This window comes from Mustelus asterias, chromosome 14, assembly GCF_964213995.1.
Source record: "Mustelus asterias chromosome 14, sMusAst1.hap1.1, whole genome shotgun sequence".
NCBI lineage: Eukaryota > Metazoa > Chordata > Chondrichthyes > Carcharhiniformes > Triakidae > Mustelus > Mustelus asterias.
This window is the reverse complement of record NC_135814.1, coordinates 43,060,262-43,081,878: the sequence shown is the minus strand read 5'-3', so window position 1 is coordinate 43,081,878 and position 21,617 is coordinate 43,060,262. Positions and strand designations below refer to the sequence as shown.

The 21,617-nt window shown below is 41.5% G+C and overlaps 1 protein-coding gene across 9 annotated transcripts in view; it reads right to left on the bottom strand.

The window, feature by feature from the left end:
* fap (fibroblast activation protein, alpha) overlaps window positions 1–21,275 on the bottom strand; it is an 84,394-nt gene extending 63,119 nt beyond the window's left edge. For 2 of the 9 annotated variants that reach the window (XR_013499524.1, XM_078228258.1), the window contains exons 1-5: window positions 21,141–21,231; window positions 20,558–21,054; window positions 20,174–20,261; window positions 9,774–9,812; window positions 443–538 (exon numbers count right to left, since the gene is read on the bottom strand). Coding sequence is in view for 8 of the 9 variants with exons in the window: in XM_078228258.1 (XP_078084384.1) it covers window positions 443–538; window positions 9,774–9,812; window positions 20,174–20,261; window positions 20,558–20,563 (229 nt within the window). In the remaining variant the exon portion in view is untranslated. Of the gene's footprint in view, window positions 1–442; window positions 539–9,773; window positions 9,813–20,173; window positions 20,262–20,557 lie in introns of all 9 variants that reach the window. The other 7 variants (XM_078228260.1, XM_078228261.1, XM_078228264.1 and 4 more) reach the window with 7 other exon arrangements.
* Between the last annotated feature and the right edge of the window lie 342 nt (window positions 21,276–21,617).

Genomic DNA, 21,617 nt, shown 5'->3' with positions numbered 1-21,617 from the left:
CCTTCTGCACTGTAAATTTTATGATTTGATGATTCTATGAAACCAGAGCACCCGGAGGAAACCCACGCTGACACGGGGAGGACATGTAGATTCTGCACAGACAGTGACCCAAGCCGGGAATCAAACCCAGGTCCCTGACGCTGTGAGGTAACAGTGCTAACCACTGTGCCACCGTGCTGCACCCTTTCCCTACTCAATTTTTTATCAGAGCAAAGTACTACGGATGCTGGAAATCTGAAATAAGAATACAAAATGCTGGATAAACTCAGCAGGTCTGGCAGCATCTGTGGAAAGAGAAACAAAGTTAAGGTTTTGAGTCCATATGATTCTTCTATAGAGTCATACAGACTTGAAGAATTCTTTAATTTTTGTCAATTATTGGCTTGCCATCCACAATTCTGAAGTCAACATAATCATGAAACAATCAAAAGTGAGTAATTACCTGATATCCACTTCAGGCTGTATGACTTGTATCTAAATTGTGAATTTAAGTAGTCGTCTAACTGGAACGTTGGACGTTGATCTTCCACTTGTTTTTCTGATTCAAACATGGTAAAAGAAAGGATAGTTATTTTTGATATCGATTATCTCATTTGAATACATGCCAGATGACCTGCAGAGGAAGCATATAATGTTCAATACAAATGGTGAGTTACATTATTATGAGGTTTAAAGTTTATTTATTAATGTCACAAGTAGGCTTACATTAACACTGCAATGAAGTTACTATGAAAATCCCCCAGTCGTCACACTCCGGCTCCTGTTCGGGCACACTGAGGGAGAATTTAGCATGGCCAATCCTCCCTCAGTCTTTTGGACTGGGGGAGGAAACCGGGGCACCCAGAAGAAACCCATGCAGACACTTAAAGTTTAAAGTTTATTTATTACTCACAAGTAAGGCTTACATTAACAGTGCAATGAAGTTACTGTGAAATTCCCCTAGTTGCCACACTCCAGCGCATGTTCAGGTCAATGTACCTAACAAGCAGGTCTCTCAGACTGTGGGAGGAAACTGGAGCACCCAGAGGAAACCCAAGTAGCAGTACTAACTATGTGCCACCGTGCCGCCCACATAATAAGCTATGAGGACCTTCTCAGCACAGTGTTAATGTTACTTGCCAATCACAGTACCTCTATCAAAAATGGTTATGCATTTAGAACAAAGTTTATAGACAAAATTAGATTGAACAAGCAGTGCATCCAGTTGTGCAAACATTCAGGAATTTCAAAGTTAGTGTTCTGAATTACTGACCAAAGGTTTCCATGCAAATTACTGTTGGTTTGTCAGGGTCCACCAGCTGAATTTACACACAATTGATTGTGTGAACCATGATACTCTACTAACTCTCCTCTGGGAAAACAAATCGGACACATACTTTGGAGAAAGTCAGTGTTCCGGGGGGGGCGTGGTGGGGGTGGCGGCGCTGTGTGTGCGTGTGTGTGTGCATCAGTGCATGTGTGTCTGTGTGTGTGTGTGTGTTTGCATGTGCATGTATGTGTATGTGATGAACTTGACCAAACGGGCACAGTATTCTGCTGCTGAGTATGACAGTGTGAGTGCTGAGTTTCAGAGTGTGGCGGTAGCAGCACCCATGTTGAGCCGGCTAGTTTGGCTAAGGAGTTATTTCTGGACTTGACATTGGCTACAGTTACTTTTAGGCATTCCCGGAAGGTTAGTGTCCTATCTGGGTTAACTCCGAGTTATGTTGGAGTTGGGTGGTGCTTTAACTTGTGGCCATTCATTTGGATATTAAGCCCTTTATTGGCTTTTGCATTGTGAAGATGGAATAAGCTGGATACTGTTTTTGCAGGGTTTGGCTTGAGTTGCAATATGTTGCAGTATTGTTCAAGCTTTGACAAGTCCTCGTTTAAGGTTCAACCCAAGGTGTCAAAGTCAGAAGCTTTAGTTGCGAGGTAGATGTCATTGGCAAATATGAATTTTCTGAGGTAGATTTTGGAAGTTAACTTGTGTACAAGTTGAAGAGGGTTCGAGCCAATACTGAGCCTTGGGGGACTCCATTGGTTTGTCTTTTCCATGTACTTTTTGCTTGGGCAAGATGAACTCTGAACCTTTGATTGTTCAACAGTATTCCACTGCTATTAGTCTCCCAGTGGGGAAGGGCCCATGACAGCTTCAGGATGTGGCCAGTTTGTCAAACGGTGTTGTAGGCAGCTGTGGGGTTGAGGAACACAGCACCTGCCTTCGGGTTTTTTTGAAAGCCTTTTTCAGTGTCAGTGGTGAGGACCAGTATCTGTTCCCCTGTGCTGCGGTTCTTGTGGAAACCAGCTTGGCCAATGCTAAGCTCTTCTGATTGGGGATTGTGCTGAAGGATGAGGCATTCAAGGATTTTGTATGGGACCGACAGGAAAGAGATTGGACAGTAGCTAGCTGTAAGGGTGAGGTCTTTTCTGGGTTTTGGTATGGCGATAATCTTTGCTGTTTGCCATTTCTTTGGAATAGTCTTGGAATTTATGACCATCATGTAAAATCGGGTCAGCCAGGCAAAAGCTTGGAGACCCAGGTGTTTCATAAATTCTGGCATGATATTGTCATATCTTGCTGTCTTGCTATTCTTCAAGCCCAACAGCACCTTCTGTAGTCCTGCAACTCAAAGGCTTCTCTGTGTTGCTGATGGCGTTGTCTTAGTTGACCCCTGATTTTATTGTTTTGGTGTTTCTGTCCAGGGGTGCCATAGCTATGGCAAGCTGGAGACATGGTTGGGAGTAATTGAGGGGAGGTTTTGAGTGGGTGGCTTTTGGGTTGTTCCAAGGTGACGGATTAGGCACCAGCACCTCCTGCTGGAGTGTGTGAAGTTTATCTCTGCTATGGTTCCCTCCCATTTGCATTTATGTAGCACCTTTAACAAAGTTAAATGCCCCAAGCCACGTTGCAGGCGTGTCAGCAAATAAAATTTGACACTGAGCCACGTCGGGAAATATTAGGGCAGGTGACCAAATGCTTGGTCAAGGAGGTAGATTTCAAGCTGCAATTGAAAGGGAGAAAGTGAGGTGGGAAGGTGAAGAGGTTTAGAAAATGAATTCTAGAGTTGGAGGTGCTACTGCCAATGTTACAGCAACTGAAACCAGGGATGTGCAGGAGGCTGGAATTGGATATGTGCAGTGACCCTGGAGGGTTGAGGGGCTACTGGGAGTTACAGAGATAGAGAGGGGCAAGATTCTGGAGAGCTTTGTAAACCTGTTTGTGAATTGTAACATCAAATTGTTGTTGGACCAGAAGCCTAGGACCTTTCGCACAGGATTTATAGACGAATAGCCTGGCCACTAAAGACAGATGTCCAGCTGCCTGTGCTGCCATAACTTTGAGATTAAATGCACTGTTGTGCTTCTCTGGAATAATGCCAGATAAACTCCCTTAAATATTTTAGCAGCCCTTTCCAATGTGTTCTGCTCAATGTGCTGAGAGCCTGCTGAGTTTGAAGAAATTGGATTTTCAGCGCCGGTAACTCACAAAAGACTGCACCATTGCGGGGGGGAGAACGGAACAGGGGAACTGGGGGGTGGGGGAATGGAGTGGGGAGCTGGGCAGGGAGTTGCAATAAAAATGTAAGCAGCAGCACAACATTGGCTCCTTGAGGCTCCAGTCTAGACTTGTTGGCATTCAAGCTGTCCCTTGCTGAAATGCCATTGCTGAACAGGAAGAAAATGCCAGATATTTCCAAGCTTTCCCCAACAATTATCATTCTTTGCAGTAGAAGAGTGAACAGTACTCAGGAAAATCATGCAGAATATAGAAAGTGTGGTGGAGAGGGATACTTTAATGGGTCAGAAAGACATATAAAAAAGACTGGCAGATAATATAAAATTGTAAAAAGTTTTAGAAGCATGTAAAAGCTTGTATTGTCCAGCAAGAGCTGGCCAATATCCAGGCTTGGGATGATAAGTGACAAGTAATACTCGTGCCGCACATGTGCCAGGCAGTGACCACCTCCAACAAGAGAGAATCTAACCATTGCCCCTTGACATTCAAGGTGACGCACCACCATCTTCTCAAGGGTAATTAGGGATGGGAAATAATTGTCTGTCGAGCCAGCGATACAATGATTATATAAATAATGAATGGAATCATTCATTTGGAGTAAGGAAGTATTTAAGAAATATTGATTTGCACAATGTAGAAAAAAATATTGTGATATAAAATGAGGCCGTATTCTGCATAGATCTTCTTTGGTTTGAAGATTTGAAGTGATTGTTGCTTGACTTAACTTCAAAGTATCATTTAATTTTGTCGTCTTCTCTATTATATGCTGCTAATGCTAAACAAGGACTAAAACAAAATGGCAACCCCAGAAATTGCCATTTAATTGGCTACTGCCCGTAAGATTGAGGGGTATGTCCTGCTAGCCAACAACGAGTGTCGCCAGTCTGTTTTTCCAACCTGTGTCATGCCATCCACCCTATCAGCAAAATTCAGCTTGTGGTTTCTTCAATAAGCAATGGAGAATTCAAAGCTGCTATCAGTCTCCGCATCCTACCCCCACCCGTCCGTTATCACAGTAACAACAGGCTCACTGCACACCACAAGCCTCATACAAAACCAAACACATAAAAAGGAACTCAGTAACTCACTTTCATTCAATGCTCTTCTACATTTACTGGGTACTGCTGAACTCATGTTCTAACTATTTTCCTAAATCATAACCATTGAGTTCAATTGTTGTAGCAAAACAACTGAACCGTGGAATGTCATTCTAAAACACTCATCAAGATCCAGAAATCATAAATAATAAGTTATTTTAATTTATTCAATTGTGTTGAACAAATGGTCTATAAATCAGGGCTGTTTTTCAGCTGTATGTTTTTAAGTGGTTCATCTGGTTTGTTGCATTGTCGGCAGTATCATTTTTCATGTGGGAGCCTAGATGGGGTCTGACAATAAAATATCTAACGATAATGAGTGTCTGAAGCCAAATCCTTGTTCTTACCCAACATTCACAAATATGTATTACCAGATAGGAGTAGAGAAACAGGAGTAAGACTATTTAGCTTTTGAGCCTGTTCGGCCATTCAATGAGGTATAGCTAAACTGCAGCCTAAGTCCATATATCTGCCTTTGCCCCTATTCATCAATATCTTTGGTTAACAATCTTAGATTTTAAATTACACTGTATCTCCTGCCGTGCATAGGAACAGGAGGTTGGTGCCGCTTATACCATCATGGTGTGCCTGGAATAGAAAGTCAGCACCCACTCCACCCTGCTGAATACTTACCGTCAACTTGCCCATCCCGCTCACCATTTCGCTTGCTACCACATTTACCACTTCACTCGTTACTCTGCTCCCAATCGTTGGCCCCTTCATTCACTGCGCCTCCTCATTGCCTATAGACAGTGAGGGAGCATTGCAGTGAGCAGGAAGGAGGCAGAGAGGGGTCGAGAGCGGGGTGACCAGTGAGGCAGCAAGAAGGGGGATGAGCAAATTGCAATCACAATCCCAGGATTTTTAACTGGTGTTTTGGGGTTCCATTTTCTGTGGAAACTGAAATCCTTATCCATGGTGAAAACACATTTTATCGAGGATGCACTTGTTTATATCTTTACATTGCTTCATATTACGGATGGTTCAATTCTTTTGGCACTTACTTGTGGCATCAGTTATGTCACAGGCAATCTTTCGCTCTTGCTTATCACACCCATACTGTTCTTTTTACTCTTTGGAGAATAGTGGGGGAAATTATGGAAGATTTCTGAGCTGATTATCAACCCGCTGAACTGCTCTGAATGCTCCTTCCGTGGCCAACGAGTCCTGGCGCTGGACTTGGTCACAGGCGCTGGACTTGGTCACAGGCACTGTGACTGCATGTCCGGAGAATGCGTCCCCTGCAGTTGTGATGGCAGCAAATGCAGCCTTAAATTAATTGTTGCCCCAACATCAATTGACATTCATGCACAAGAGTTCCAGATTTTTATTACTGTTTGCAAAAGCACTTCTTAAATTCACTTCTGAAGGCTTGTTCTAATTTTTAGTCTGTGTCCCCGAGCCTTAGACTCACCAAATGGTATAAATAGTTCCCCCCTCTCTCCCATATCATTTTAATTTAATAACTTGAAAATTTAATGGAATTACTCCTCAACCTTCTCAATTCCAGGGAATACAACAAAGCTTTGTGTACTCTGTCCTCATAATTTAACCCTTCAAGCCCTGGTATCATTCTGGTAAATTTATGTTGTATTCTGTTGAGGGAAACATATCCTTCCTAAGATGTGATGCTCAGAAATGCTCATAGTACACTAGGTGTGGTTTAAACAGGGCTCTGTATAGCTGTAGCAAAACCTCTACCCACTTGTATTCTAGTCCTCGAAATATAAAGGTCAATCTTCCATTAACTTTTTAAAGTATTTTCTTTGCCTGTTCATGATATGTTAATAATTTCTATTGATGCACCATAGAAAGCATTCTTTCTGGTTGTATCACAGCTTGGTATGGCTCCTGCTCTGCCCAAAACTGCAAGGAACTACAAAAGGTCGTGAATGTAGCCAATTCATCATGTAAACCAGCCTTCCATCCATTGACTCTGTCTATACTTCCCGCTGCCTCGGCAAAGCAGCCAGCATAATTAAGGACCCCACACACGCCAGACATTCTCTCTTCCGCCTTCTCCCATCGGGAAAAAGATACAAAAGTCTGAGGTTACGTACCAACCGACTCAAGAACATCTTCTTCCCTGCTGCTGTCAGACGTTTGAATGGACTTACCTTGCATTAGGTTGATCTTTCTCTACACCCTAGCTATGACTGTAACACTACATTCTACACTCTCTTGTTTCCTTCTCTATGAACGGTATGCTTGCAGAACTAACTGCTGCTGTAGCTAAAATGAGCCAACATGGAACAGGAATTGAACCCAAGTCAACCTGGGCCACTGAGGGAGATTGCAATGATAGTTCTAACATCTCCAACACTCAGGTAGGGTTGTAAATTCATCATCATCAATCTCCTTAAAAGAAAGTTCTTAAAATGATGATGTTTTGTCTGATCACAAGATTACACTGTGTATAATAAAGGTAAACACCACCACTGAAATGGAGTTGCTTTAACACTTTGATGAGCTCTGCTTTTGTCTGATCTGACAGCTTCATGATGCATGAATACTTATGCTGACATTCAAGATGTTGGTACATAAAGGTGACTCAATACTGTGTTAGTTCTACGTTACTGACAAGTAGCATACAAAAGTTACTCAGCAGGAATTTGACAGCAACTGATCTGTGTTGTGATACTGTAAAGCTGAAACTGTTTCTTCCAAACTATTTTACACATTAATTTAATGACTCACCATATTTTAGCTCTTTAGCACAAAATAACTGGTGTCTGAAAAAGACCTTTGTACCCCCTTCTGAAAATACATTTACCATAATGGATAAAAGGTCGATATTTGGAATGACCTAGCATTCCTGGAAATATTGAACACAACGGAGGTGTGTTGAGCTGAATATCATAATTAAAGGTCCCAAATATGTGGGGCAGGTTTTCATCTTCACCTTCTGGAAGCTTCTCTGATGGTTGGGTAACAGACACTCATTAATTTCAGTGGAATGAAAATCAAGTTGATTCCATTATGTTGCGCAAACTACCCTGTCAAATCATCACCCAGGCAGTGAAGACAAAAATCAGCCCATCAAAGTTTCAATTAGCTCTTCCCCTAGTTTTTTAAGTTTTAAGTTTATTTATTAGTGTCACAAGTAGCTTACATTAACACTGCAATGAAGCCATTGTGACAATCCTCCAGTCGCCACACTCCGGCGCCTGTTCGGATACACTGAGGGAGAATTTAGCGTGGCCAATGTACCTAACCTGCACGTCTTTTGGATGGTGGGAGGAAACTGCAGCACCCAGAGGAAATACATGCAGCCATGGGGAGAATGTGCAGACTCCGCACAGTGACCCAAGCCAGGAATCGAAACTGGTTTTCTGGCACTATGAGGCAGCAGTGCTAACCACTGTGCCCCCATGTGGCCCACAAGTCACGTCAATGGGTGGGATTTTACGAGCTTGCTCATCCTGAAACTGGAAAATCCTACCCGGGGTCAACGGACTTTTCCATGGTCCGCCCCTCCCCCGCTCCAATTCATGTGGTGGGTGGGACGGTAAAATTCCGACCAATAAGTCAATAAGTCAAGTCAATAATGCAAGTGTTGGTTAGGTAATACCATGCTCCACTTCCACAAGCCCTTCATTTACAGAATGGAAGGTGAGGGTAGGACATGCGGCAGTTCTAAAGCATGGGAATGATGAGTTAGGATAGTAGACTAAAAGATGAGTCTTGATTGGAACAAATTTAGAGGAGGTAGAAAGTCTATTCAGGGTTTAATGATACAAAAATGAGATGCTCATTTTGCCAATATAATTAAAAGCATTAGTGATGTGAAGGAAAGTGTATACCATACTTCAAATTGTCACACTTGCAATGTGTCATAAATACAAACTGTTCATTACAAATTTTATATATGACACTTTGCGAGTATGACATTATTGACATCATTAAGCAATTCTGTTCAATGTACACAAATACCGTCCAGTATGAAAATACCATTGCAAGTTTGTGGATGGGTAGGAAAAGTGATCAGTCACAAGTAGCATTGGGAACAGACCTGATGAATAAAATCTCTATTTTCTTTTCCATAACAATCAATTGCCAGAAACCAAATCAGGCGCACCACTCAGATATAGTCTTGTCATTGGTTTCAGCATAATAATTTCCCCATTGAGGCTTATATACACAGATAACAATACCATTTAACCAAATACCCAGATCTGATAAACTAACTCACCATGTTTAACAAAGTTATGTACTTGCTGTCCTATTTTTCAAGTTTGCGCATTTTGTATAAATGTTATTGTGGAATGCCTAACACAGACTTCCCATTCTCTCAGAATGCTGCGTTACAATTCCCACCATTGAAATTGTGCCTGGATTTTCACTAGCATGGAACAATAGGAAACATTAAAAACATGCTCCAGATCCAAGACTGCACACAAGCAAGGCGACATGAGGTCTACTAGCAATATAGTGTATGTATTATATTCAAGTTGGGACACTAATATTTGTGAGATTTTTACTGTTACTGTAATAATATTGTGTCATCATCTCATTTTATAGAAACTAGGCACAGCAATGAACCATTCATCTCCTCAATTCTTTTCTGCCACTCAATTAGATTGTGGCTGATCTGTACATCAAATCTATTTAGCTACCATTGTTCCATTTTTCTAATACTTTTGAAAACCAAAAAAACATCAATCACTGCTTTGAATACTTCAGTTGATCTAGAATGAAGCCTTTCAAAGGAGAACATTCCAGACCTCTATTATCCTTTGGCTGGGATTTTCCGACCCCCTGCCAATGGGTTTTTCCAGTGGTGAAGGCAGCTTGCCATTGGCTGCTGGTGAGATCTTCTGGTCCCGCTGAGGGAGGGGGGGAGGGGAGAGGGAGAGCGGGAGGCGGGGCATCCAGACCGTGTGTGGAAAAGTTCACTTTTAAATAGCCTGGCTCTAATTTTATATTTCGCAATCTTTCTGAATATTTCTGAATAAAGTTCTATCAACGACCAAACAGGATATGGGCTAGAATAACCAGATTGGCATTATACACTGTCTACATTAAACTGTATTACTGCTGTTCTGTAAATGCTGAGCTGTTCACTGGCCAGCTCAAATCTTTCAATGTGCCCAATGATAGGTTTTCTGTTTTGGAAAACAATAATGATCTTAATTAGCAAATCAAAAGTATGAATGAACTTGACTTCTTGCACTTACGGAAAATCATGTATTTGTCCAAGTATATCCATTTAGGTTCTGAAAGACAGGAAAAAGTCCCGTGGAGTTAATATGTATATATATATATATGTGTTTTTATATATTATTGGAGATGTTAGAAGTATTCTTCCAGAGCCCAAAAGGATTGTTAAGACAGATATTTTAGTAGGATGAAGTTCTGGAGTTTAGTATTTATACTTGGGAGTCGATTTTAAGCCTTCCCACTTGGGGGCAAATGTTAAAGTGGGCAATTAAAATTGAGCAGGCTAGCTTCGGGCAATTATATTTTCTAAAGTGAATTCAGGGAGACCCTGGATACTTACCCCTGCCATCCAAGGCTGTCGACTGTGTTCTGATCTAACTCCAGGGATAACACATGGTTCAATTCTAACAACTGCTCATTAGCTTGGCAATCAGTGGACCCTGGTACTCTGAGAATTTGTTTTTAGGTGTCCTTTTCTCTTCAAGCAAATTTTACAGGAAAATTGCATGCGTTCCATTCCACAGACTATCTGGGGATTCGGTGGTAGTGGGAGGGATGATGTGTTGGGTTTGGGGATGGGGAATTGAACATGTGCACTGTGATAACATTGCAAGCTCTACATAAATTGAAACCCTCCCCTGACTAGAAACAGGAAATTGACGTCAATGCTCCAAATTAGAACACATCTCACTGAACAGCCACTTTACTAACCACGGGTGGCTTGGGTTCACATAGGAAGGCTGTGCCCCCGATATTGGACTCTTACCTGGCAGTCATGCTGTGCGATCTGAGGGGTTGAAGTGAGATGATGTATGCCATGCTGTGGCCCTGGCAACATCCCAGCTGGAGTAATGTGCTGCAAAACAGCCACACCCTTAGCCAAGCTGTTCCAGTCCAACCACAATGCTGACATCTACCCGAGAAGATTGAAAAATGTCCAGGTATATCCTGCCCTGAAAAAGCAGAACTAATCCAATCTGGCCACTTAAAGCCCATCACTCTACTCTGGATCATCAGCAAATAATAGATATTTAATTTAAAACTTCCTCCTGTCTGTAATAGAAATTGGGAACTCACGTCCAGAATTTGAGGGTTAAATCTAGCATACCTGAAGGCCTGTGGTATGCTAGATTTAACCCTAGGGGATTTTCACAGTAACTTCATTACAGTGATAATGTAAGCCTACTTGTGACAATAAAACTTTATCTTTAACTTTAGAATTTGATCAGGGTCCAAAAGACGAGCCAAATCTGATTTAAAAAGGATGCCAAAAGGGGAAAACTTGGTGGTTCAAACAAATTTTTAAAGCCAAGTAATTTACCACAACGAATTTCTTTTCCCAAACACTAAAGAAAGTGGCAACTTTTGATGCCCAGATGCGAATCAAACAAGGAAATCTGAACTGTGAAACTTGGCACAGAATAGCTGAAAGCCATCGCTAGGAAGGTACAGTTAAAATTGTTAGTAAAATGAAAAGGCTCTGCATACAGCTGGAATGTAAGGAGAGAGAACATGGAAGAGAAAGAGAGGCACAGGAGATGGAACAAGAAAGGAAAAGAGAATTAGAAGCTCAAGGAGATAGAGACCAAGCAACTGGAGGCTATGAGAACAAACATCTCTCTATCCAGGAGCAATACCTATCTCTCTAACAATGAACCACTCTCTGAGGCCCTCGGGTATGCTAGATTTATTCCCAAATTTGAAGAGAGTGATGTGGAGTCATTTTTGCCACTTTTGAGAAAATAGGAGGACAGCTAAACTGGCCATTAGAGCTCTGGAGATTTTTAATTCAAAGGCAGCTGTCTGGAAGAGCCTAAGACGTCTACTCCGTATTGCCTCCTGAGGTGTTTCTGAATTATGAGCAGACCAAGGTGCCTGAGACTTAGTCCAAGAGGCATATCGCTAACATTTTCAGAATGCTCATGTATCACGGATCACATCTTGGTATGGCCCCTGCTCCGACTAAGACCACAAGAAACTACAAGAGGTTGTGGACACTGCCCAGTCCATCATGCAAACCAGTCTCCCATCCAGTCACTCCCATCTACACTTCCCGGTGCCTCTGAAAACAACCAGCATAATCAAGGGCCCCATGCACCCCGGGTATACTCTCTTCCACCCTCTTCCGTCGGGAAAAAGATACAAAAGTCTGAGATCACATACCAACCGACTCAATAACAGCTTCTTCCCTGTTGCCATCAGACTTTTGAATGCACCTACCTCATATTAAGTTGATCTTTCTCTACACCCTAGCTATGACTGTACCATTACATTCTGCACCCTCTCCTTTCCTTCTCCCCTTTGTACTCTATGAACAGAATGCTTTGCCTGTATAGGGCGCAAGAAACAATACTTTTCACTGTATACCAATACATGTGACAATAATAAATCAAATCAAATCAAAATAAGAAGCCCACACAAACCTACAATGAGTTTGGACAGCTGGACCAAGTTGTGCTCAACCGTTGGATAAGGTCCCTAAGAATCCCACGCACCTCTTTCTCTCTCCACAGATGCTGCCCGACCTGCTGAGCTTTTCAGGCACTTTCTGTTTTTATTTCAGATTTCCAGCACCTGCAGCATTTTGCTTTTATTTCTTGGAGACAGCTTTGACAACGGATAAGAGGTAGGAATTCCATTAGGACAGAGTTAAGAGGAAAGTGTCAATTGATTTTGAAGCAGTACCAAGATGGAACCGATGGTGATGGGTTGGTAGTTGTAAATTATGCTTGTAACAGACAAAGGAATTGTTGATTGAAAATGTTAACTGAACATTGCTCAATATGGCTGAGGATTACACAGTTTAACTGTTAAATTTATTTTTGGGATATGCGTATCACCAGCAAAGTTACCCTCAAAGTACAGCTGAGTGATTTTCTGGACCATGCCAATGGACGTTTAAGAGTTGATCTGTGAACAAAATCACATATAGAACAAACCAACTCGGGGTAGGTTTCCTTCCCTTCAGGACATTAGTCATCCTGTTGGGTATAATGGCAAAATGGCAGCTTTGTGTCACTTTACTGATACCATCTTTTCATTTCCAAGTTTTTATAAACTGAACTCAAATTCTCAAACTCCCAAGGTATGATCTGAACTCATATTCTTGAGATCTGAGTTACTAGTCCAGCCACATAACTACTACCAGTTAGAAATCATAGAAATCATAGAAACCCTACAGTGCAGAAGGAGGCCATTCGGCCCATCGAGTCTGCACCGACCACAATCCCACCCAGGCCCTACCCCCACATATTTTACCCGCTATTCCCTCTAACCTACACATCCCAGGACTCTAAGGGGGAATTTTTTTAGCTGCCAATCAACCTAACCCACACATCTTTGGACTGTGGGAGGAAACCGGAGCACCCGGAGGAAACCCACGCAGACACGAGGAGAATGTGCAAACTCCACACAGACAGTGACCCGAGCCAGGAATCGAACCCGGGACCCTGGAGCTGTGAAGCAGCAGTGCTAACCACTGTGCTACCGTGCCGCCCATGTTTTTAAAGAATTTCACAAGAACACCCATACAGTTGGTTGTGCAACAGAACAGCAAGATTAGCATCTGTTAATAGTGGTAAGCAGTCACTTAAACCAAATAACCAACCACTTAATCATTCGCAATAATGCAGGAGAGGGTTGGGTAACTATTAATGGTGTCATATTTTTGTGTTATGCAAACCCTCAGATAAAGGAAAGCTAGGTTTACTGACTACATATTGGATGCACTTCAGTAGGGCGAAGAAAGAACATAAACTATTTAAGTGTGGCAGGTATGGAAGAAAATGAAAGAAAGCATCAATGGTGTCTCTTGAACCCAGCAGACCAGCATGCATATTAAGGAATCTGTAAAGGTGAGATAGAAGGACATTACACATAGTAGCAGCTATTAGAAGTCACCATGACAGGCTTTAAGTCTTATTTTATCAGGCAGTTTGGCCTCAAAGTTCTGCTTCCCCACAACATTGGCTCTTTTCCATATTCTTGAAATATCTCAATACTAGGGCGGCACGGTAGCACAGTGGTTAGCACTGCTGCTTCACAGCTCCAGGGTCCCGGGTTCGATTCCCGGCTCGGGTCACTGTCTGTGTGGAGTTTGCACATTCTCCTCATGTCTGCGTGGGTTTCCTCCGGGTGCTCCGGTTTCCTCCCACAGTCCAAAGATGTGCGGGTTAGGTTGATTGGCCAGGTTAAAATTGCCACTTAGAGTACTGTGATGCGTGGGTTAGTGGGATTAGCGGGTAAATATGTGGGGGTGGGGCCTGGGTGGGATTGTGGTCGGTGCAGACTCGATGGGCCGAATGGCCTCCTTCTGCACTGTAGGGTTTCTATGATTTCTATGATCTTCCTACCTGAAGAACAAGATGATGTATGATCATCAGCAGCGACCTTGTACAGGTTGTACAGAGAAACATACAAATTGCGAAATGAGAAAAGAACATAGTCCATCTTTGGACTTTCCACCTTCTGGCATCCTGGTAATTAGGTGATACAATAATAACGAAGCTGTTGCCTAATCATAGCAATCAATGTCTATCAAATAATCTACAACAGACATAAACATGATGCAACAAAAACCCCAGTGGTGGAAAGTTTTGGAAGCCATAAATCCAAAGACACCTGTTCCTCTACTGCACTTTATACTTACCTCATGTCTCAAATTACCCATACACTGTATCCCAAAACGTTGCTTTCTGAAAGAAATCTTCTAATTTTCACTTCAATGAATCAATACTAATTGCTTCCATCATCTCCCCAGGAAGCCTGTTCCAGGAAACATTCTTTCCGCAGATTAGTTTTGAATCCTCCCCCCATGGAGATAAATGAAACATGCATTTGCCAGAACTTCCTTAAAAATAGCTTCTCATTATTTTTCCTTTTGGATAAAAAACATTAATGTTCCATCATGCACTTCTGAACACAATTCCCTCTTTCATCATTGTGATGGTTAAAAACACCAATATTACTGCTTCGTTGTTCTTATCTCTCCTTTTAACCACTTTGCAGATGGCTTTATCTTATCTCCACTATTTGATGAACTGCAATGCAAATGGAATTTTCCTTCCTATTTTTTAACTCTGTCCAGATAGATTCCATCTTAACCATTTAGAATACACTTACATTCTCGTGCTGTGATAGACCCTTTCATTGCACTAAATTCTTTTTCCCCCTTTTCTATCACTCCTGTAATTGTTATATATAGGAATATTAAATTCCCAGTCTCATCCACACTTAAGCCAAGGTTTCAGTTGATCATCAGCCCAAACTACTTGGGCAGATCAGAAAGTCACTGTGTGACTGGACAATCCACATTCAGGCACATTCTCCATTACAATTAAACACCATATTCAAACCTCACATCTATAAAGTCCATGTTTTCACTTCCATAAACTGTTAATAATTATGTTGCTACTAAGAAATCTCCAACCTAATAAATTGATAGTTATGAATGATTTGTAGCCCATTTATTAATTTATCACTGCCTATTACTCAAATTCAATATCCGCTTCATTATTTGGCTACATGTAAAATATTATTTTATCCACCTTCTTTGGAAGGCATTAAAGATTTTCACAACTATACAACATTGCTCACTTTTAGTTTCATTGATCCCCGGTTTTGAAGAATCTAAAATTGATGTAGACTTAGAATAATTATGATAAAGAAAATCAAAATAGAACCGCAGCCCTCAGTCCAAGTATGCTCAGTCTCCTTTCAGGAACCTGAATCGATTATTTCTCTCCTTGTGGAATCCAAAGAAATGCATCAGTTTGTGGCTCCAACAGCACAAGGTAACAAGTGACATTGTATCATGGCATCATAAAAGCCATGAATCACAAAATCAGAATCCCATATGGGGAGGCGATGGCCTAGTGGTATTATCATGAGACCATTAATCCAGAAATTCAACTAATGTCCTGGGGACCCGGGTTCGAATTCCCGTTCGAATCCAAGGCAGATGGTGGAATTTGAATTCAATGAAAAAATATCTGGAATTAAGAATCTACTGATGACCATGAAACCATTGTCAATTGTCAGAAAAACCCATCTGGTTCACTAATGTCCTTTAGGGAAGGAAATCTGCTGTCTCTGCCCGGTCTGGCCTACATGTGACTTCAGAGCCACAGCAATGTGGCTGACTCTCAACTGCCCTCCAAGGGCAACTAGGGATGGGCAATAAATGCTGGGCAACCAGCCCATGTCCCACGAATAAATTGAAAAAACATAATTGTTACAGTGTAGCAGGAGGCCATTCGGCCCATTATGTCTGCACCAGCTCTCCAAACGAGCATTATGCCATTCCCCACCTTTTCCACAAACCCATGCACATTGTTGCTATTGAAGTAATCATTTAATGCCATCTTGAATATGTCGATTGAACCTGCCTCCACCACATTTTCAGGCAGAGCATTTCTGACCCACTCGTTTGAAAATGTTTAATCTGTGCCCTCTCGTTCTTGATCCTTTTATGAGGGGAAGCAATTTCTCCCAATTTACTCTGTCTAGACCCCTCATGGTTTTAACTCTATCTAATCTCCTCTGAGTATTCTTCTTCCCAAGGAGAACCAGTCTCCATCTCTCCAATCTATCCTCATGAGTATCTCAGCCTGGAACCATTCATGTAAACTTCTTCTGCACTTTCTCCAATGTTCACATCTTTCCTGCAGGGTGGTGTCCAGAACTCCAGCTGAGTTCTAACTACTGTGTTGTATATACTCAGCATAACCTCCTTGCTCTTGTACTCTATGCCCCTATTAATAAAGCCCAGAATACTATATGCTTTATTAACTTCTCTCTCCACCTGTCCTGCCACCTTCAATGATCTATGTACATATACTCCCAGGTCCCTCTGCTCCTGCACCCTTTTTAGAATTTTACCCTTATTTTATATTGTCTCTCCATGTCCTTTCTACCAAAATGCTTCTTTAGATTTTGTGACAGTTACTATTAATGAAAACTTTAAAAAAATATATGTGCTATCAATTATCCATGATTTATATTGAAATAATGGCCAGACCACAATTCAAGATGTTAACAGATGAATGTTTGAAAAAGTCATATGTTCATTATTTTAACAGGGATTCTAATCCAGTAAAAATAAATGGGTTAATTGTTGTGTTGAAACATTATACAAAGTATCATACAAAAATGATTGTATCATCGACAGTCATTTCCAGGATCAGTAAAGTACTGCAAAATAAAGACACATAAAACAAGAAAGAAGGTGGTTATTTTCTTCATTATTAGTTGCCATAAGATATCATTATAATGGCTTTCTGCCCAGTTTGATGGACAGTACACTCTCAGATATTGTATGAGCAACATCAAATATTTACATCCATTCCAAAATGATGGAAAAAGTGACAAATAAAACATCAAAGCATAATTTTCAGGAGCCAATGGACAGACTCCTGTCAGAGGAAATTTAATGCAGAGAATTGTGAAATGTTACATTTTGATGGGACAAAGGAAAAGAGACAATATCAACTAAAGGATACAATTCCAAAGTGGATACAAGAACAAGAAACCAGGAGATTATGTACACAAAGCTTTAAAGATGCAGGACATGTAGTGAAGATTGTTTAAAAAAGGTAAATGCGATCCTTGGGAAAGATTGAGTTTGGTGAACCACACTGCAATGTGGGAGAAGCTTGGGTGCAGGGAATTGTTAAAAGGCCTCCCTTGATTCTCAGGAACAGAAGCCCAATTCCCAACATCATTCTTATGCCCCTAAATTTCACCTTCCGACCTTCATATCCTCCATGCCCCTTCTCATATCCCTATGCTGTTTCATATTCTCAATGCCTATTTCAAGCCTCCGCATATTTCTTATGTCACCTCCATGTTCCCATATATCCTCCAAAGCCAATTATCCAGTATCCATTAGGTACATTTCTCAGGATCCATGCAATTGAAATTAAAATTTTCCACATGCAGTTGGAAAAATATACTCTTCCAACAACCCAATAAAGCTGGCATTCAAACAATTGACATTGATACTGCAAAATATCTATTCCACTGAATGAAATGCATATCTCCTTAAGTGGTCATTAAGTTGTCGAAATCACACAGAAACCCTACAGTACAGAAAGAGGCCATTCGGCCCATTGAGTCTGCACCGACCACAATCCCACCCAGGCCCTACCCCCATATCCCTACATATTTTTCCCACGAATCCCTCTAACCTACACATCTCAGGACCCTAAGGGACAATTTAATCATGGCCAATCAACCTAACCCGCACATCTTTGGAATGTGGGAGGAAACCAGAGCACCCAGAGGAAACCCACGCAGACACGCGGAGAATGTGCAAACTCCACACAGACAGTGGCCCAAGCTGGGAATCGAACCCAGGTCCCTGGAGCTGTGAAGCAGCAGTGCTAACCACTGTGCTACCATGCCGAAACAAACATCTCTTCTCAAACCACATCAAAGACAGATAATGTTAAATGTTAATCTTAAAGCTGTCAATCTAGATCTGCTTTTACTCCCCTAAATAATTCTAGCAATAGACCACCTGCTGAGTTCGGGACATTATATGCTTTTGAAACTCAACCAAGCATTCATAATGGCAACAGCTACCAAAACAAATCAAACAATGAAACTGAAAGACCACAAGGTATATTCTTCATTTCAAAGCAAATTGCCTGTCAATCAATGGAGCAGGTTAGGTTCATTTCCTTCTCAAACTTTCAATAGAGGGCAACGTTTTCAAAGTGAAAGATTTCTGAACATTTAAAGCTCAGTTCAAAACATGCCAGGGTGGGGATGGGAGGGGGGGTTCAAGCACATGTTTCTACAGTTTTTTAAATACATTATGCCACATTTTCCAATGCAAAATGTACCCTAGTGCATCTCAACACTGAAACAATGCTGGCCAATGTAATTGATTAACTTATCTTTTCAGGACAGAGCTCTAGGATGAATCACAGAAGTTAAATAGATCTACATTACTATGCAGCATCTAATAGTGACATTTGAATTTGTCAAAACATTCAACACTTATCTCAACTCCTTAGCAGGCTTCCCACCCATCCACCTCCCACCCCAGTGGTCACAAACTCTCCAATGAAGCAGGTCTTTTAGAGCTTCCAAAACACACATCAGCACATGAAAGCACTAGAAGGAAGACATTCATATTTCTTATAGATCTCAGAATAGTGACCTCAACCTCAGAAGAGCTGCAACACTTTAAAAAGGGTATCAAGGCTTTAGAGAGGCAGCCAAGAAATTTGTTAAAATGGCACAAGGAGCAGGAGACTTCAGTTTTGTGGTGAGGCTGGAGAAGCTGGGCTGTTCTCCTTAGAGCACAGAAAGTTGAAAAGATATTTGATAGAGGTATTGAAACCCATGAACGGTTCTGATAGAATTTCCAGTGGGATACAGATTGGTGACCAAATGACCCAGTTTTAAGGCAATCAGCAAAAGAGTCAAAGGTGGCATGAGGAAACATTTGACTTGCAGAAAATTATTGTGATCTGGAATGCACTGCCTGAGCAGATGTTGGACGAAAAACCAATAGTAATGTTCAAAAGGGGACTGGGTAAATATTTGAATGGGTAAAGCCAGGGATTGGGACTATTTGCGTTGTTCTACCAAAGAGTCCGCACAGGCACAATAAGACTTTTGTTTGTGCTGTGTAATTCTGACTGTTATTACAATCATATTCATTCAGAGGTTGCCGTTTTAATTGTGATGGACAAATCACTGATATCAATTTGCAACTTTATTATTCCCACAACCTTGGAGGGTTTAAATCAGGCAGTCAATAAATAATCGCCAGCTTGGCATTTTTATTAGAAACTAGAATTTGAAAAGCAATCCCATTTACATCTTGAGTTCTGGTAGACCATCAATGACAGGAAAACCACAGCAAGTAATATGTGCCTGGAAATTATGTCATATACAAGCGCAGCAATGAGGAACATTAGCAATGCAACTGCAAGACTATTCAAAACAAATGAGTAAGAATGGAAAATATGAGCCATCAAAACTGAGTCACACTTGGTTGGAATAAGTGGAAATAACAAATATAGACTTGATGGGCTGAATGTCCTCCTCCTATGCCATTATAATCACTGGATCCTTCTCTTTGCAAGTATAATTTGTGCTGCAGTGAAGTCCTCACCCCCAGTGAAGCTTACCATGTGGGATGAAAGCAACTGAACTGCAGGTATCAGTCAACATTCCCCAAGGATGTGCTCAGAGAAGCATTGACAACCTTTGCAGGTTCAATGCACTGTATCACATTAGACTGACATAATGGGAGCAGGCTAAGTGAGCTCTTTGCAATCTCGCTGTGTTTTTCCACCAGTTTCTGTTGGTTCACGGAATAATCAAATCTGTCCACAAACAAGCAGTGAAAACATCACGGATGACGTGCCACAATATCCAAACAGCGTTTAAATGCACTTACTATTGGTGAGCACAACTGCAATGGGAACCACTATCGCGGTGATGACGACAACAGTTGCAATGACCCCCAGAAAAGCCTTTAAAGCGGTCTGAAATACAAAGAATCCAAGGGAAAAGTTGGAAGCCTCTTAACAAAACAACAATCCTCCATCCCACAAGAGTAACTCAGAAAAAACCTCCGCCCAGTCATTAGAATTAGAATGGAATTCAGGCTTATAAAAAGTTGTGGAGTAAATTCTCCACAACTTCAATAGTTTCTATGAGATGCATCTAACTTGAACTCAAATTACGTGTGGCTAAAACTCTGCAGTTATGGTCGCACTGGGTATTGTATTAAACCGCCTGTCGTCCCGAGAGGGAATTAGATCGCGCGTCAGTTACTGACCTTCATATTTGGTTCAAGTCCTGTTCTTGGGGTGAATGTTGGGCTTTGATCCCTCTTGAACCGTGGCAGAGTCGGGACAGACAGAGGCAGCTGGATGATCCTTACCCAACGTGTCCCACAAAGTGGTGGCGAAAACTTTACAGCCCCGCTAAATGCACCTAGTTATTTAGTTTAGTAAGCTATCGTTAAATATTATCTACAGCATTAACTAAAGAACGTACTAGTCGATCGTCGACGAATCGTAAATGCAAAGGTTAACTGATAGCAAGTGCGATCTTTGATTTTGGCTTTTTGGCATGGTTCGCACAATAGGAGAAGCGAGACAATTATGAAATTCTGGCTTGCTGAAATAGTTACATTGAGTCAGCAATGAAAAACGTGTTGGCATGGCAGAACAGCTGCTCCAAAGAGCAGACTTACCATTCGGTTTGAGTGAAGACAGGCGGCAGATGCACTAGTGTAGGACTGAGGCCAGCAACACTCTCCGTTTAGGGTTACTGGGCAAAACAAAATAATGCAGTTTCTTTTAAAATCTTGAATAATGCAACATCAGCCGAAACAGCAAAATTTTACCGTATCCTACCATGTAGAAATTCATTAATATTCCCAAGGGAGGATTAATGGTCTACATCATCGTGTACTCGTTTGCATTTGGGACGGGTCAGGTTGCGAACTGCTGGTGGAGTGATATATGTTTTTTAAAAACTTCCTCCCTTCCCCCCCCCCTCCCTTTTTGGAACGGATGTTTGCGGCTGTTTAACTGCTGCGCCGAAACATCGCCCTTTCAGTTAACTTATTGTAATGTTCTTTATGTGTTTCATTGTGGAGGTCTCATTAAAAAAAATGTCAGTGGGATAAAACAACCGACAGCAAAATATCGAATCCAAACTAGAAGGAGCTCTGGAGGAACAGGAGGCACAACATTTAAGGCATGGAAAAAAATACAGAATGAAAACATTACTGGAATACAGTGTGAAGATAAACAGCCCAGCCTCCGTGCTCTTAGGTAATACAATGTTGCCTCCGCCCATCTCTTTGAGGTTCTTTCTGAAATAAGTGA